The following is a 17,199-nucleotide window of genomic DNA, read 5'->3' as shown; positions in this document are numbered from 1 at the left end:
GAGCGAGACCTCGTGCGAGGACCGGTAGGCGCAGAGCACGGGCTGGGGGCCGCGCACGCCCCCTCGCGTCCGCCGCGTGAGCCGGCGTCTTACGGCCCGAGGTGCTGTGGGGCGCCGGCCCGCGGGCAGGGGCGACCCCGACGGGCTGGGTCTGGACACGCGGGGGGCCCCCGGACGCGGTGAGAGGTTCCCGGGGCCTGGCGGGGCCGGCGACGCTGAGCCTGGAGGCGAGACATCCGCTCCCGGATGGCCGGCGGCACCAGGCTCGTGGGCAGGGCCTGCTGGGCGCCCAGTCCGAGGTTCTGCGGATAACGCGGAATCTGCACCTGGCTAGCATGGACTTTGGTGTCTGTCCCGAGGGGACGGGGAGGGGCCCTGGGCTGGAGCGTCTGAGGTGGTCAGTGTGTTCTGGAATCCGCCGGGACTCAGCCCCTGCCGCACCTGAGAGGCCAGGCTTCCTGCGTCTGGGGGTGGGGTGGTGCCTGGTGCCTTCCGACTGCACCACCTGTTGTGCTGCACCGCGAGGCTCTGGAGAAGCTTTGCAGGAGTTGAAGTTGGAGGCGTAGAGCGGGGCCAGGGTCATTTTGTCACCCTGACTGGGGAGACGGAAGAGGCCAGGAGGAAATGGGCTCCTACTGAGCGCTTCTGGGGCCAGGCACACCAGGGGGCGGTGGCTGAGCCGCGATCAGGAACAGGCCCCTGCACTTCTGGGTCTAAAGTGTGCCAAAGGAAGTCTCTGCGAGGGCCACAGGTTGTGGGGGTCCAAGGAAACCGTGGTTCCAGCCCAGGCATCTCATCCCGGGATTGGGTGAACTCTCCAAGGCAGAAATTCCTCCAGAATGGTCTGGGTGCCAGGCAACCTCTCCTTGGTAGCAAGGGGAGTGGGCAAGGGCTGCCCTGACATTACAGTTCCTCAGGAGCTGCCAGGTCGCAAGAGGGTGCCCAGTCCCTGAGGGGCATCGTGTGTGCTTCCGGGCTCACACCTTCCCAGCAAAAAGTGGCTAGATGCCTGGCGCAGGGGGACAGTCTTAGAGGATCTGAGTCTGTGACACCTGTTGGTTCCAAAGAATCCTTAAGGTAGCCCAAGGTCAGAGATGATAAAGCTAGGGAAGCTTTTCTTTCTTTTTTTTTTTTTAAAAGTTTTTTTTAAATGTTTTATTTATTTCTAGGAGAGAGAGAGAGAGAGAGAGAGACAGCGTGAGCAGGGGAGGGTCAGAGAGAGAGGGAGTCACAGACTGAAACAGGCTCCAGGCTCTGAGCTGGCAGTCAGCACAGAGCCCGACGCGGGGCTCGAACCCACGAACCGCGAGATCATGACCCAAGCGAAAGTCGGACGCCCAACCGACCAAGCCACCCAGGCGCCCCTAGGGAAGCTTTTCTTGAGAAAAGCGCTCCCTGGGGACACAGATTGGTGGGAGCTGCAGTCTGGGCCCCACCCTGTGTGCAGAATCAAGTCGTGGGCATGGGGCCCCCCCCAGGTCACCCAGAAAAGCAGAGGTCATAGGAGGAGAACCAGGACCTGGGAGCAGTAGTGGAGACTCTGGCTCGCTTTCTCCAGAGATCCCATGGGGTCTACCCTGGCACTGCCTCTGGGCTTCACAGTTATCCCCTGATGCTGGTGTCCTGAGGGCTGTTTCTCTGTGCTGCCCCCACAGTCCCTGCACACCTCCTGAGGACCCCATAGCTGGGTCTGGTTGGCATTTAGGTGGATGTGCCAGTGCCCCTGAGCTAAGGGTCTCACTGGCCATCCTTCCAGCTTCTTTCACATCATCGTGGACACATTGGTGTGGTTTGTCCACCTTGCTATTGTTTTTTGTCTGCTTGCTCCTCTAGAAGGTTAGCACTGTGAGGACAGAGACCTCTGACTCCCTGAGCACTGGACATGCTGATGGGTAAAAGAGAATTGTGGTGACAACAGTGAACCCCTGAGGCATCTCCTGGTACGGTCCTGGTGGAGATGGGTTTGCAGCTGTGGGAATGGAGGGAGGTTGGCTGGCCCCGCCCAGAGCGGCAGGAACAAGGGGCTTCTGCAGGGAGGTTTCCAGGGTAGTGGGGTAAGGGCTGTGCAAGTCTCTGGAGCCTCCCCCTGCCCCCCACCCCCCGATTTTACCTGCCCTGAGAAAACTATCCTGACACCTCTGTCTCTGAGAAAGTCTGGGATCCACTGGGGTCAGGTCCCAGAGGATCAGCTCCTCTGTCCTCCATCTGGCCTCATTTGACTTATCCAGCGAACTTCCTAACCCTGGACAGGGTGTTAGGTACGAGTGAAGGCCCTGGTGCTGCATGCCCTAACTCTGCAGCCCTGTCCAGGACACCTCCAGCCTCCTAAGTGTGGGCCAGCACTTGCCCATTTGTCCAGGCCAGGGAGCGGGAGGGAGAAGCTCTCGTGCGCAAAGATGGACAGTTCAGTCCTGCCTCCAAGTGCCTCTGGACAGGGAGGCAGACACCCCTTTGTTACCTGGGCAGCCAGGAGAGGCTGCTCCTGAGGCAGCTCCCAGGAGTGGTCCCTCTTCACTGTGTGAACCCCATGTGGAATATTCTCTTCCCTGAGCCTCCATGTTAGAAGCCAAGTCAGGAGAAAAACTGAAAAGGAAGCTGGGGGCCTAGGGATGGAGACCCCTTCACACACTGCAGTAAAGATCTTTTGGCTGACCCACCCTTGCTGAGGCTGGGGCTGAACCCCTTCTTCCTGCTGCCAGGCTCAGGGATGACCATGTCCCCTGGCTGAACATGCAGCACTGGGTGGCCTTGGGGGATGTCCTGGAGCCTCCCCTGGAGGGGGTGGGGCAGATGGGTAAAGTTTCAGGCTTGTTTATGCCTCTAGAAGGCACCATGGGGCCAAGGGTGTGACGCTCAGTTCAGCATTGACATTCAGCAAGGCTTGGCCAGGAGAGACCTCAGATTTCCCTGTTCTGGGGGCGGGGGGAGAGGAGGAGAGGATTGGCTTTACAGTCCCAAGCAGGCCTGGGATCTGAAGTTTTTTCCATGGTGTTCTAGGAGGGGTGCACCGTGGTCCTCAGCAAGCACTGGGCCAGCAGTGTACCAGCCAGTGCACAGGAGGGGCAGTTCACACCCAGGGCCGGCCTGAGGTCTGCCAGGGCCACAGGACACTGTTCTTTTCAGCAGGGTCAATGCTATTAATATCAGGAGAGTGCACAGCCCCCAGCCGGGTGATCCTCTTAATGCCCGTAGCCTCAGCCTCTAAGGCCGGCAGTGAGTACTGTTCCTTCCACACGGGGGGCTCTCCGGACGCCACCCCAGCTCCTCATCTGCGGTGCTGCCATCCCACACATGGAGGGACGGTTCAGGTGTCTCCTGAGCTGTCCTAGGGGGCTACTGTGGGTCTAAATGGCACTGTGGAGATACTCCTGCACCCACCTGGGATCACCCTGCTGTCTGCTGTCCCCTGTGTCCCAGCCATGAGCAGCCCCCCAGCTTACCCTGACATCAGGATCTCGGGGTGCTGGGCCCTTGGAGCAGAAGGCAGGTGAGTGGCGGGCCTGTTGTCCCCTGCGGCTGTAGTGAGTAGTGCCTTTGCTGTGTCTTGGCCGCTCGTAGCCCCGTGCAGTGTGTGTCTGATCGACGTCGGGAAACAGGCTGGGTAGGTGCTCTTAAGGGGCCAGGCAGGGCTGGCCACCAGCAGGGTCTGGTTTTGCTTGGGGCTGTCTGTTACAGGTGAGTCTTTGTCCATTGTGGCTCATAATCCTTTGGTTTGAACTTACCTTTTGTCGCTGTAGTCAGAAGCACCCCGACCATCTGCTGACTGAGAAATGAGATCTTTTGTGCAATGTTCCCATTTCCAAGGTTGTGTCGCTGAGAAAATGGGGTGAGGCTTGCTCGGAGGTCACAGCAAGGCTTTGTCCCTGGTTCCCAGAGAGAGACGGGGCTCCGGAGAAGGCAGTGCAGCTGGGCTTGGCTGCAGATCCAGCCTGATGCTGTTTAGGGCCAACACACGCCCTAGATGGGGCGGGTTTCTGGCAAAGCTCTCTCTGCCCTACTTTCGACTCTTTCCGGCGCATGGGCACTCTTCCCTGGGATGATGTCTGCCCAGGCTGTTGGCAGCATGAGCGTCAGAAGTTGTCAGTGGTGGTGGCCGTCATTACCTCAGTAGTACAAGGAACACTCACAAATAGAGACTCTGAGTTTTCTGGTGAAGAGGCCAGGCTACTGTGCTGGGGTGAGGAGCAGGGGACGGGAGGGATGCCAGCCCCAGGCCCGCGCTGCCCCGTGGCGGTCCTGCATGGCCCTGCTCAGCACCAGCGCACAAGAGCCTGTGGTGAGGTGGTGAGGCTCTCCTCCTCTGCAAGTCAGGTTTTCCACATTAGAGTTTTCTCGAAGAAGGCCCAGGGGGAGGGACGGGGTTAGACTTTGTTTTCTGCCCACCATCACCTCCAGGGCCACCACAGGGCTGGCTCCACTCTCCCGTTTGGGCCGTCTGTCATTTCCAGAGTATGTGGGCCGGCCTGCTTGGGAGGGCAACGCATTGGTGAGCCCCAGGGGCTTTGTGCTCAGTGCTGTTAGACGAACACGTCCGGGGTCAGCTCAGCCAGTGCCGCCCTCTGTCCGGGCCCTGGAGGTACTGCTGCTTGCTGCGTGCTCCCCCATCGCCCACCGTGTCCACCTCTTGCTTGACTGGATGGGCGTGTGGGCAACACTGCTGGGACAGCTCCGTGCTGGACAGAGGCCCCCACATGCTTGCTGTCGGGGGGCAGTAGGGCGGCCCTCCCTGCAGACGGCTGTCTCCAGAGCCACAGAGGTGACGCTGAGCACACAGACCAGCTAATCACCTCCAGTGCTGGCTCCGTGTGCTGTCCGTCCCCGAGGTTGCTGCCACGTGTCTCCTGTCACGTGATGGGTGCTTTCTTGGTGCTGAAGCTGCTCTGTCCACACACCAGCAGGCTCCTGAGCACCACCGGTCATGCCTTTGACTTCAGCTAATTCCTTCCTTCCTACCCGCACACACGTGCACCCTGCCCTCCCAGCTCTTGGTCACAGCAGGAGCTCTAGGACCGCGCAGGATGCCCAGGCTGTTCCAGAGGCAGGAAGGCACTGTCAGGGGCCTGGGTGAGTTGGCCCCGCCCTCCCTGGGGCATCTGCCCTGTGGCTCAGTTCCCGGCCCCTCGCGTCCCTGCACCGCTGGTTATAGCGGTGGCAGCAGACTCCAGAGACTGTAGCTTTCTCTGTGTGCCCCATTTCGTTCACACGCACTTAAGTGAAAGTGTGTGCAGGTGAGCACTCTGCACTCGTTTTTTTTTTTTGTTTTGTTTTGTTTTTTGTTTTTTTTAATTTTTTTTAATGTTTTTTTTTAATTTATTTCTAGGAGAGAGAGAGAGACAGCGTGAGCAGGGGAGGGTCAGAGAGAGAGGGAGACACAGACTCTGAAACAGGCTCCAGGCTCTGAGCTGGCAGTCAGCACAGAGCCCGACGCGGGGCTCGAACCCACGAACCGCGAGATCATGACCCAAGCGAAAGTCGGACGCTTAACCGACTAAGCCACCCAGGTGCCCCTTTTTTGTTTTGTTTTTAACGTTTTATTTCCGAGAGAAAGAGAGACAGCATGAGCAGGGGAGGGCCAGAGAGAGGGGGAGACACAGAATCTGAATCAGGCTCCAGACTCTGAGCTAGCTGTCAGCACAGAGCCCGACGTGGGGCTCGAACCCATGAGCTGTCAGATCATGACCTGAACTGGAGTCAGTCACTTAACCGACTGAGCCCCCAGGCGCCCCTGAACTTGCCCTTTTTAAATGAGTTCACGTCTCATTGCGCTTGGCTCTCTCACTAGCCATACTTCCAGGACGTCTTCCCTGTCTGTTGTTCCCAGGCGCTGCTGCTAGTACTGTGAGCGGCACTCATCCCCGGGGTCCCGGACCAGGGGTGGACAGGCAGTGCTGCAGGCAGCGTCCCGCGGGGCCTGACTTGCCCCTTGCGTCCACTTGATTCCCTGCGCTGTCTTCCCACCCTCTGGGGGCTCTGCCTGGACAGTCAGTAGCCGTGCTGGGCCACCACCTGCCTTGAAGCCTCCAGTCTGCAAGGTGATGCTTTGGCCAGGCCTGTCTCTCTCTTATGCGGTGGCCAGAAATGCTTTCTCCCTAGGCTTGTCCTGGCCTTGCAGCCATCTTTACACTAGGCTTTTGTGTCCAAGTTTTTGAGTTTCAGCACAGCATCAAGCAGACATTACCTCCCAGCTGGGCCAGTCAGCCAAATTGAGTCTCCCCGGAGCTGCCGCTGTTGGGATTTGAGGCCTTGGGCCAGCAGTCACACCGTGCCTCTTCTGAAATGATGGAGAAGTCAGCCTGTCACTTCGGCACTAGGGGTACAGCATGGGCAGGACAGAGCACAGATGCTGTCCATGCCTTCCCTGGCTTGAGTTTTCCAGCCTGTAGCCCTTGGGGGCCTCTGCTTTCCACCTGGAGTTTGCAGCATGCTGGAGGGCAAGAAGCAAGGGCTTGCCCATTGGCTTCCCAGCCCAGGGTCTTCCTCCACACTCACCCACTCTGCCGCCCTGCCCAGCTTTCCCGTCAGCAGCCTCTGTCTCCGGAGCACCCTGTGTGGCCTGCAGAGTAGCAGGGGTCAGATCTTATAAAACAAGAGGGCTGCCCAGAGAGTGTCCTGGGAGGGAACATACTCCTTGATGGGGTCTTGACTGACGTTGGTCATCTCCTGAAAGGATGGGGCCCTGCGCAGCCAGCTGGTGCCCAGCCTACAAGGAAAGAGGAGCCAGGCCTGAGATGGCAGTCCTCGTTGCCCTGTGGTTTGCTGTTCCTCTGAACTTGTGGGGGCAGTGACAGTCCGAGGCCCGGAGCCCTGTGGATGGGCTGCAGGCGGTTTTTGTGTGCTTCCCAATTGAGTCTGCCCACCTCGGCCATGCCCGTGTGCTTATGTGGGGGCTGCACCCCACGGGGCCGCACCAGGCCTGACACAGGATGGCAGAGGCAAGTGCGTGCCCCTTCTCTGCAGCAGCAGTGCACAACCCTTGGACAGGCTCCTCCCATCTGTGGGCACCAGGCGCTCACCCCGGAAGCGTACCACCAGCCAGTGCAAGTCTGAGCCGCCCCTGCTGCGTACCAGCAAGCGCACCATTTACACAGCGGGGCGGCCGCCCTGGTACAATGAACATGGCACACAGTCCAAGGAGGCCTTCGCCATCGGTGAGCAAGGGCCACAGGCGGCAGCGGCAGGTCGGGCAGGACCTGCCATTGAACAGCTGCGCGGCGGCTCCACTGACGTGAGCAGCCTCGTGCTCCTCGGGTGGTACCAGGCCGGGGAGGGGAGGGAAGAGGGTGTCAGGCAGTGGGCATCACGGGAACCCGCCTGGGAGGCCAGCCCTGCCGCCTCTGCTCAGGGTCGCCCCGCCCCGTCCCGCAGGCCTGGGAGGCGGCAGCGCCTCTGGGAAGACGACAGTGGCCAGGATGATCATCGAGGCCCTGGATGTGCCCTGGGTGGTCTTGCTGTCCATGGACTCCTTCTACAAGGTGAGGAGCCTGCCTGCACACGCGGGCCCTGTCCGCAGAGGGGCCTGGAGCCCCCGCCCCTGCCGCTGGCATAGCGTGGAGGGGCGCACAGAGCCCCTGGGTCCTCCCCCCCAGGTGCTCACCACGCAGCAGCAGGAGCAGGCCGCCCGCAACAACTTCAACTTCGACCATCCAGACGCCTTTGACTTTGACCTCATCGTGTCCACCCTCAAGAAGCTGAAGCAGGGCAAGAGCGTCAAGGTTCCCGTGTACGACTTCACCACCCACAGCCGGAAGAAAGACTGGGTAGGCCCGCTGGGCTCGGCCCGTGCTTATCCTCCTGGGAGCGTGGCGGGCACAGTGGCTGAACCGCCACACGGTTCTTTTGCAGAAAACACTCTACGGTGCAAACGTCATCATCTTCGAAGGCATCATGGCCTTTGCTGACAAGACGCTGCTGGAGGTGAGGGCAGGTCTCGAGGCTGACAGTCCTGCTGGGGAGGCCCTCCCCCCCCCCGCACTCAGCGCCCTGCTCCTCCTGTGGTTCTAACCTCAAACCTGCCTCCACCAAGCAGGCCGAGCCACCTGCTGTGCCAGGTGCATGAGCACCTGTCCCATCCTTGCGGCGCAGTTACCGGGTGTTGGGTGAGGAATGGCTACTCTCTGGGGAGCCGGTCAGGACCTTGGGTTAAGCAGACCTGCCATTCCCACAGAGAGACTGGAAGTGCCCGTGGTCAGGGAGGCGGCCTGAGAAGGGGCTCCGTTCTAGGTGGGGGTGCAAGCCCCACGCCAGGGTCTCCACCTTGTTTTCTTTTTCTTCTGACCCTTGCTCACCCTCTTCGTGTCTGTGTTTCCTTTGCTGTTCTCTGGGGCCCATCCATCACTGAGGTCAGAGTGACCTTGGGGTGGTGGGTGCAGATTCAAGTGTGTGTGCACGTGCGTGCTCTTGCCTGGGATGGAGGCGGGCTCTCGTGCCTGTGCTGTCCGTGCGGCGTACTCCTGACCCCTGGGCGGCCCGCCGGCTGCACCCTTCCCGCCAGGCCGTGTTGCGCGGGGCCCCCCCTCCCGCCCTTGCTGAGGCCCGTGAGGGAGGCCTGTGCTCACAGCCGGCTGTGCTCTGGTCCCGGTTCCTAGTAGTTCCGAAGCCCGCGACTTTGGGCTTAGGCTCCAGGAACTGAGCCCAGGGGTCCCAGCCCTCCAGGGGTCCCCAGCAGCCCCTGCAGGGCCAGACCTGAACTCCCCAAGCCCAGGAACTGTGGTGGGGCATGTGGTGGGGAGGGAACAAGTCCCTGGTCCCCTGGAGCGTGTGAGGGCACATAGATAGTGGACAACCCACAGGAACGGCGCCGACGCCATCCTGCCTCAGGAACGGGTATCCGTTCAGTGGCCTTTGACTGAAGTCCTTGGTGGACAGCGCCCCTCGCCCAGTGTGTACACGCCCCCACAGCCATGCACAAGGGCCTGGTTTGCTCCCAGGCCGACACGTAGGCCACAGGTGCTGGTGCCACGCCCTGCTCAGCAGCTGGCTCTCTCCATCCAGCTCCTGGACATGAAGATCTTTGTGGACACAGACTCTGACATCCGCCTCGTGCGACGGCTGCGCCGGGACATCAGTGAGCGAGGCCGAGACATCGAGGGTGTCATCAAGCAGTACAACAAGTTCGTCAAACCTGCCTTCGACCAGTACATCCAGCCCACCATGCGTGTGGCAGACATCGTGGTGCCCTGGGGTGAGCCTGCGGACCCACCTGCCCCTAGGGATGTGGGCACATGAGGCCTCGGTCACCCGTGTCCCCCTCCTGACCTGTTCTGTCCCAGGGAGCGGGAACACAGTGGCCATCGACTTGATCGTGCAGCACATGCACAGCCAGCTGGAGGAGGTGAGTCATCTGGGCCAGGTTCCCAGGTCCCTGCAGCCCGCCCAGCCCCACTCCCTGCTCCCCTGCAGCCCCCCTGCCACAATGTATTTTACACTCCCGCTGCCACGTTCTGGCCCTCCGGTGTCCCAGGCCTGCTCGGTCAGCCGTGCTGCCCGCCAGCCCCCGGCCCTTCATGCTGGCCAGAGGCGACTGGGTTCCCTGAGAAAGCATGGGGCACAGAGGTGCCTTTGGGTGTTTCTGGCCTGAGCTGGGCTTCGAGTGGCAGGGTGCACTCCTGTTCCTCCTAAAGCTTCAAGGGACCGTTGGGTGTCAGTGCTGGGTGCTGCGTCCTCAACACTCTAGGAGGGATGCCCCTGCCTGAAGTTACATGCCCTGGGCTGGCCACGGGCACTGTCTGCCGCTCTGGGCAGGCTCCACACTGGGGTGCTGGAAGCCTGAGGTCTGAGGAACGGAGCCCCAGGAGCCCTGGCTCTTACTGCCCAGTTCAGAAGGTGTCCAGGTCACAGGCCGCAAGAGCTGGCTCCCTCCCGTGGTTGGCAGCCGCCTGGGACGGTCCCTTGGTGGGGCTGTGGCAGGTCCGTCCTGGGTGGGGGTGGCCCGGCTGGCCAGGGTGCATGGTGGCCATGGGCTGTGCTGTCCGGTGACCGCGAGGTGAGCAGTGTTACCATCACTGACGTGCCACCCCATTCCCTTGTGTCTCCCTGTGTCGCCGCCGCAGCGTGAGCTCAGTGTCAGGTAAGACTTCCTACACCTGTCTGCACAGACGGAGGCATTTCCAGCATCCACAGGCAGCTTGGAATTTGGGTTGTCACCTGGGCAGGTGGGAGGGTCCTCTCCTGTTATGCCCACCCTGGGGCAGCCCTGTCCCAGGCACAGAAGGGATGGTGTGACGGCCCCCACACTGCCTTTGCTTGTCCTTGTTGGCAGATGAGGAAACTGAGGCACAGGGATGTTAAGGAACTTGCCTAAGGTCACACAGCACCCTGACTCTGCGGGTCAGACCTCTCTGGAGGCCTGTCTCCAGCACGGGGCTGGGTACGTGGGGTCTGTGTCACGGTTGTGCCGAGCCAGCACTGCTGGACCCCTCCCCCCACCAGGTTGGTAGCCACAGGCGTGTCCCTCAGCAGCCAGAGAGCCTGGGTTTGTACCTCCTTTGCCTGATCTGAGGGTCCAGTCCTGACTCCCGCAGACGGTGGTGAGGTCCCAGCCCCCTGGCCCCCTGCCCATCTGACCCTGGACCCGGGGCGCAGAGGGAGAGCCAGGAGGAGCTCCGAATGCACCAGGGCCCCAAGGGAGCGGAGGGAGTACCCATCCCACACAGTGCTCAGCATGAGCAAATGAATGACCTGCCCTTAGCCCAGGCTTTCTGTGGAATCAGGAAGCACCAGGAGAGTCCCCAGTTCACGACTGGGAGCCCCAGCGGCTGCGCTGGGAATGCCTCCAGGGCCAGTCGCTGGCCCCTCCAGCGTCCCGCCCTCGCTCGAGTCACCGCTTGGGTCCCCTCCAGACCAGGGCACCTGCAGGGACTGTCCCTGTCAGGCCCTCTGGAAGACTCTTGTGAGGACACAGTTCCTGGGGTTTCAGACTTGAGAAAACACCCGAATGCTGCTGGCTGTTTCCCCTTCTCTGGCCAACCAAGGAAGTGGTGGCTGGTGGCCGCTCACCTCTGTCAGCCCCAGGAAGTGTTGCCGGTGGGCGGGCGGCGGGGACAGGCAGGCGGGCGGAGGCCGTGCCTCGGAGGGCAGGGCCTCCAGGGGTCTCCCTGTCGCCCCGCCACCTGCCTCTTCTCTTTCTCAGGCCAGCCAGCCGGTGGTGGCCGCAGGGGCTGCCCGCCCGCCCTTGCTAAATGCTCTTTTTCTCTTTGTTCTTTTCCTCTTCTTTGTAAACCCCTGGGTTTCCTGCCCTGTTCCCTCCCTGAACGTACTCTTCACCTGGCGAGCAGAGGAAGCTGCGCTGGGATATGTGAGGACAGAGTGCGCTCTGCTGCTGCTGCTGCTGTGCTTTGCGCTGCCCGAGGGGAGGGGGGCTGCTCTCCACGCCCCTGCCCCCCCCCCCTGCTCCTCGCCCCTGCTCCTCTCCCCGCTCCAGTCCTGGTGCAGCAGGGGTGGCCCTGAGCTAGATTTGCCCCTGTCTTCTGAGAGGGTTGTGCATCGCCTGGAGGGAAGGGTCAGGGCGAGGCTTGGCCCTGAAGCTCAGCAATGTTCCCCAGAGAGACAGGTTCTGGGGTTGGGGACCAGTTGCCCAGCCTGGGGGCCGAGACCCCTTCTCCATCCCACTGCCTGGTCCCCTTTTGCTTTCTCTGAGCAAGTGCAGGCGGCGATTTGGGCTGGGAGGGGGGGCCTGACGCCAAAGCCCCTCGCTTTCCCACCTGATGGTCCTTGAACCTTCGCCCGGCGGGCATACCTCAGGGGGTGGGGCCCTCCCTCCAGGTCAGCCACAGGGAGGCGGCAGACCCCACTCTGCACACCCCAGTGCCCCCATCACATCTGCCCCCCACACAGTGTCCAGAGCGAGGGGGTGGGGCTGCAGGAGAAGACACCCCTTCTTGAGTCCCCCAATTGGTTTGTGTTCCCAGGGCCGCGCTGGCCTCGGCGCACCAGTGCCACCCTCTGCCCCAGACGCTAAGTGTCCTCAAGAGCACGCCGCAGGTGCGAGGCATGCACACGATCATCAGGTGAGGGCCCTTCTGAGGGCGAGGCGGCCCCTGGGGGACCCACTTCTTTGCCTAACTCCGCCGGCCTGCAGGGACAAGGAGACCAGCCGGGACGAATTCATCTTCTACTCTAAGAGGTTGATGCGACTGCTCATCGAGCATGCGCTCTCCTTCCTGCCCTTCCAGGTGCGGGGGCGGGCGGGTACCGGCGAGGGTCTAGGGTGGTGGGTGTGGCAGCGGTTGTGACGGTGCCCTCGTGCTCACGAGCGACCCCAGCCCCTCTGTGCGCAGGACTGCGTCGTGCAGACCCCGCAGGGGCAGGACTACGCGGGCAAGTGCTATGCGGGGAAGCAGGTACCAACGGGGCCACAGCCCGGGGCGAGACTGGGGCAGCCTGGGGGGCGGTAGGTCCAGCCAGCTCAACGCCCCCCACCCCCGGGCCCCCAGATCACCGGCGTGTCTATCCTGCGGGCGGGTGAAACGATGGAGCCTGCGCTGCGGGCCGTGTGCAAAGACGTACGCATAGGCACCATCCTCATCCAGACCAACCAGCTCACCGGGGAGCCCGAGGTGCGGGACAGGAGCCCGGAGGGCGCCGTGGGGCGGGGGTGGGGGTGCAGGAGCCCGAAGGGCAGCCCTAGCTTTGGGCTGGCCCTGACTCTGCCTCCACCCAGCTCCACTACCTGCGGCTGCCCAAGGACATTAGTGACGACCACGTCATCCTGATGGACTGCACCGTGTCCACAGGCGCTGCAGCCATGATGGCTGTGCGCGTGCTCTTGGTGAGTGGGCTGGAGGGGGCTGCGGCCTCAGGGCTGGGTTGGACTCTACTGACCCCATACCGTGCAGGACCATGACGTGCCTGAGGACAAGATCTTCCTGTTGTCGCTGCTCATGGCAGAGATGGGCGTTCACTCGGTGGCCTATGCTTTCCCGCAAGTGAGAATCATCACCACAGCTGTGGACAAGCGCGTCAACGACCTCTTCCGCATCATCCCTGGCATCGGTGAGGCTGTGCAGGGCCGGTCAGTGGCGCACCGGGGGCTGGAGGGCCCGAACCCCCACCGCAAGGGCCTGCTTCCTTCCCCAGGGAACTTCGGTGACCGTTACTTCGGGACCGATGCCGTTCCCGACGGCAGCGATGAGGAAGAAGTGGCCTCCGCGAGTTAGCCGGAGCTCTCGCCCCCAGCCAGCCTCTTCCTGCCTCATGGCCTTGCTTACAGAGATGTCATAACTTATTTTAGTTAAAAAAAAACAAAAACAAAAAAAACGTTACCGCTGTATCTTACTCTGTACATTTTATAAAATAAAGTTTGGGGAAATGAAGCTGTGACTGATGGGTTGGGGGCACCTGAGTGCTGTCCTGCCTGGGACTCGGGGCTTGAGGAAACGCCTCAGGGCTGGCAGCGGTCAGGCCGCCCCGGGCCCCGGGGTGCGGAGCCACCACAGAGAGGGAGGGCGTCCAGGAGCCTGGCCTTGTCCACAGCACAACAGGCTCTTCTGGTCTTGCCCTTGGCTTTCCCTGCAGTCCAGGCCCAAGGCCAGGGTTAGGAGGGGAGAGCTGGGGCCCACAGCTCCTGGCTCTGCTAGATGGGTCCCTTGGTGGCCCCCCGGCCTGGACCGAGGGCTATGGGTCCCAAGAGGCAGCCTCTGCAGCCACCTCCCACCCCCACCACGTGTTTGTTGTGTCAGGGAGCCCAGCGGAAATCCGTGTGTGCGAGGCTGTAGGAGGGAGTGACAGTGGGTCTCAGCCGCTGACGAGAGCCCCAAGTTGCCGCAGAGATGGCAGGGCCTCGGGGGGCCAGCCGTGCTGTGTGCGGCCAGAACCCCACCTCTAGCCCTGCCTTCGTTGCCTCTGGGCTCGAGGCTGCGCGGGCTTCTGTTGCTCCCCTCCAGACAGACGGTCTGGGGCAGGCCTGCCTGCGCGTGGGTGTGTGTGCTGCGGGCGCGGGGCTGCGGGGGGTGGGCTGTCAGGCACCCCAGCCTTCCCCCCCCCCTTTCTTCCAGGGCTGGCTCTTGCCTCTTTCCTGCCTTCCTGATCTCCTTGGCCCCACCCCCCCCCAAAGACCATGTCATGGAAAAGCTTGTTGTGGGGGCGTGGACAGGAAGTCACTGGGTGGGGGCCAGGCCAAGGGCAAGCAGATAAAGGCAGGAGGCTTGTCCAAGGGGTGGCCAGGCACCAGGGACAGAGAACGGACATGGGGCCCAGAGGTCAGCAGGAGGGGCTTCTTCCCAAGCTGGTGAGTGGACCCCTCTCCCATGTTCCAGGCCCCATTCACTCCTTCTGCCGTTCTTATGCTGCGAGCCTGGCCTGGCCCCACTTAGGAGGGGCCCTGGGGCTGTGAGGCTGGGAACGTGCTTGGTCACAACAGGTCTTCCCNTGTATCAACACCACACACACACACACACACACACACACACACACACACCCCTCATGCAGCAGTGCACAGCAAATCCACAGACGCATACGCGTGCATGTGCACAATGCAGCTGGAAGGAGAGGGCTCGGCTGCCCCCGCCCGGCTCAGCCACCAGCCCCTGGGGGAGGACAAATTCCTCCCCCTTCTTGAGGGTCAGTGGGGCAGAATCAGGAGACAGGACCCGCGCCCTCGGGCTGTGGTCCCCTCATCCAAAGCAACTTGGGGAGGCTAGGCCACAGGCTAGCGGTGCTCCTGAGCCCATCTCCTGCCGGGGCGTGTGGTGGGGGTAGAAGTAGGTCACCTAGCAAACAGCGCTGGGGGAGGGTCTTCAGGCTGCCAGTGAAAGGAGGGGGCAATTCCTCTAGCCCCTGGGGGCCTCCTAGTCCCAGAGATAGGACCAGAATCCAAGGTCCAAGGCTTTCCTGGGAACCACAATCAGCACAGCTTCTAGGCCCATCAGAGGGGTCCAGTTTGGGGAGAAGGCTTGGGTGAAGCCCTCCAGGGGCGGATGAGCCCACCCCTGGGAAACTCTAGCGGACTGACGGGAGCCAGATGGCCCTTGTGCTGCCTTTCCAGGCATCTGGGCTCCTCTGGGCCCAGCAGAAGCTCGGGGGACAGGGGGCAGGAGCCTGGGGGAGAAGTTGAGGAGAGCTGGGAAGACGGGGCTACAGCCTGGAGATGCCCTCAGAGCCTGGTAGTGGGAAAGGTGGCTGCAGACCTGGAGCCACTCCATACTCGTCCGGAAGCTCCCAAGACACCGTGAGAGTCCGCGAGAAGCCCGCTGGCTGGAAGCTTCACCAGCTGCCCCTGGGCGGTGCCTCCAGGACTGTCCAACCTGAGAATGGTGTCTCCAGGGTCAGTCTCAGGTTCGTCAGACCGTGAGGGGCCACCCCTTTGCCAGCAGCAGCTGCCACAAGGCGACGGGATGCCCTGGCCTGGCCGGAAAGGAAGCTTGGGGTACCCCTGCCAGGGGACGGGGCCCAGACCCGGCATGAGGCACATCCGGTTTGTCACGCTGTGTGGGGCTGGTCATGCAGGTTGTCATCAGTGGGGGTTGGGGACTGGTACGGGCCTGGGGAACGACTCCCCTCCTCACGGGGGCCTCAGCTGGGCCTCCGGGGCCAGGAAGCACACCTGCAAGGTGCCGGGATTCCTGGCTGCGGCTGGGCTTGCTCGGGCTCCGCAGGGTGGGGCCGAGGTTTGGGTCCGAGCCAGACGGGAGGAAGCAGCCGATTCAGAGGCGCGAAGGGGCAGGGCAGGGGGTAGCGGGTGGAATTTTAGCTGGGCTGGGGTTAGAAGGGCAAGAATGGGGTAATTCGCACATGGGGTTCACGGGGACCCACCTCTCTGACCGCCACAGGATGGGGCCAGAGGAAGGGCTGAGTTGCGAGCGGTATCAACTTCAGCAGCGACGCATCCGGGGTCGGCGCACCAGCGGGTGGGCCTGGCTCCCGGCGCGGGTCCTTAGGCTCAACTATCTGGTCACTAAGAACTGGCNCCCTGGGTCCCCAACCCCGCCCCCGCCGCGGGAGCCATGGCCGCCCCCTCCAGGCTTCTGCTTCTGCTTCCAGCGGTGACGGTGACCGGCGCAGTGTACGGGGGCACCTGACGCGGGACCCCCGGGGTCGCGGCTTCCGAGGGGCCCAGGCTTAGGGTCCCTGCGCGGGCGAGCCCGCCGCCCTTCCAGCCAGGCCCCTTCAGGCGATAAGTCACGACGCAGTCTCCGGAGCCCGGCGCCCCCACCCCCGGTCGGCTCACCTGCAGCAGCGGGTACAGGGGCACACGGACCCTGCCCTCCCGGTGGTCACGCCCCGCGCGCCCCCACACCTGCCCCGCGGGGCTCGCCGTGTTCCTCACGGGTGCTGGGGTGAGGGAGGGGGACATGCACGTTGGGACCCCTGCCGGAACGTGGCGACCACGCCCTCCCCCAGGAGCCCACCGTTCCAAGACTGGGCTTGGGAGCGTCAGGGGCAGGTGGACTTTGGGAAATCTCCTCCAAGTGCCATTTACCCGCCCCCTGACCCCGCCTGTACCCTGTGCCCCCCGCCAGAAGGTCCCGCCGCCCACAACCCGGAAAGTCACCATGAAGCCTCGGTGTTAGTACACATCTCTCGGTGAGAACCCCACACAGAACACGCCTGAGCCCTGAGGAGCTGGGGAGGGGCCTTCCTGCCCGCGCACAGCAGTGACAGGAAGGCCACTCTGCGAGGCAGTCTGGGGCCACCAGTCCAGGGAGGCTCCTGGACGTGCGCGCGCCTGCTCCCGGCGGCCCAGCTTTGGTCAACAGCGAGACACTGAAAAGCTACATCCTCAGTTAGCAAGGCCATCAACACTTGTGGCTAATTCGTAGGATGTATGCTGCACAGCAGCTACAATAAACAAACTAGACCTAAGTGCAGTCACGATTGATTTTTCAAAAAACCTACACTGAGTGAAAGTGCATGCTGGTTGATACGGCGTGCTACAACGGACGCAAAATTTTAGAGATCAATAAAATCATGAATGAGATAGGATTTATGGGTGCTGACACCGGTACAGTTAAAACCACAGGCAGAAATAGACTGAAATTTTGGGGGGGGGGCACGCTGGAAGGGGGCGCAAGGCTCGGGAGGGAGGTGCAGGGCGTCACGGCCAGCTTTCCTTCTATGGAAAACCCAAATCAAACGGCTTCATATTTACATCCAGATGGAGGGTTTGTTTCAAGGTGTTTGTTAAATTATTTTTGATGTTTCTATGCTGCTTTATTTTTTTCAAAATATTTTTGCTTTGCTCTCACACCCAGGAACAACGACCCA

The 17,199-nt window shown here is 62.1% G+C and overlaps 1 protein-coding gene across 3 annotated transcripts; it reads left to right on the top strand.

Annotated features, from left to right (window-relative positions):
* Positions 1-3,356: 3,356 nt before the first annotated feature.
* On the top strand, positions 3,357-13,310 carry UCKL1 (uridine-cytidine kinase 1 like 1). Of its 3 annotated transcripts, none has more exons than XM_077756876.1 (15): positions 3,357-3,487; positions 6,961-7,148; positions 7,366-7,472; positions 7,587-7,757; positions 7,843-7,914; positions 8,992-9,181; positions 9,270-9,331; positions 11,274-11,293; positions 11,907-12,005; positions 12,077-12,170; positions 12,276-12,338; positions 12,432-12,554; positions 12,659-12,766; positions 12,834-12,990; positions 13,075-13,310. In XM_077756876.1, the coding sequence occupies exons 1-15, from the start codon at positions 3,420-3,422 to the stop codon at positions 13,152-13,154; spliced, it is 1,602 nt and encodes a 533-aa protein (XP_077613002.1). In that variant the 5' UTR covers positions 3,357-3,419; the 3' UTR covers positions 13,155-13,310. The 3 variants fall into 3 exon arrangements, with proteins under 3 accessions (XP_077613002.1, XP_077613003.1, XP_077613001.1); XM_077756877.1 differs by lacking the exon at positions 11,274-11,293 and adding an exon at positions 10,050-10,066 and having other exon boundaries at positions 3,358-3,487; positions 6,958-7,148; XM_077756875.1 differs by lacking the exons at positions 3,357-3,487; positions 11,274-11,293 and adding an exon at positions 10,050-10,066 and having other exon boundaries at positions 7,066-7,148.
* Positions 13,311-17,199: the final 3,889 nt, after the last annotated feature.

The sequence above is a fragment of the Crocuta crocuta genome, unplaced genomic scaffold (assembly GCF_008692635.1).
Source record: "Crocuta crocuta isolate KB4526 unplaced genomic scaffold, BGI_CrCroc_1.0 scaffold613, whole genome shotgun sequence".
Classification (NCBI taxonomy): domain Eukaryota; kingdom Metazoa; phylum Chordata; class Mammalia; order Carnivora; family Hyaenidae; genus Crocuta; species Crocuta crocuta.
The sequence above is the reverse complement of the archived record's forward strand: the minus strand, read 5'-3'. Positions and strand labels throughout refer to the sequence as shown.

What these genes read in the sequence shown, in the direction of transcription:
- UCKL1 (XM_077756876.1), top strand. Translation starts at nt 3,420, where the DNA reads ATGAGCAGCCCCCCAGCTTACCCTGACATCAGGATCTCGGGGTGCTGG. An exon ending in AGACATCGTGGTGCCCTGGG is followed by an intron (nt 9,182 to 9,269) that starts GTGAGCCTGCGG and finishes GTTCTGTCCCAG; the next exon opens with GGAGCGGGAACACAGTGGCC. An exon ending in AGGAAGCTGCGCTGGGATAT is followed by an intron (nt 11,294 to 11,906) that starts GTGAGGACAGAG and finishes TTGTGTTCCCAG; the next exon opens with GGCCGCGCTGGCCTCGGCGC.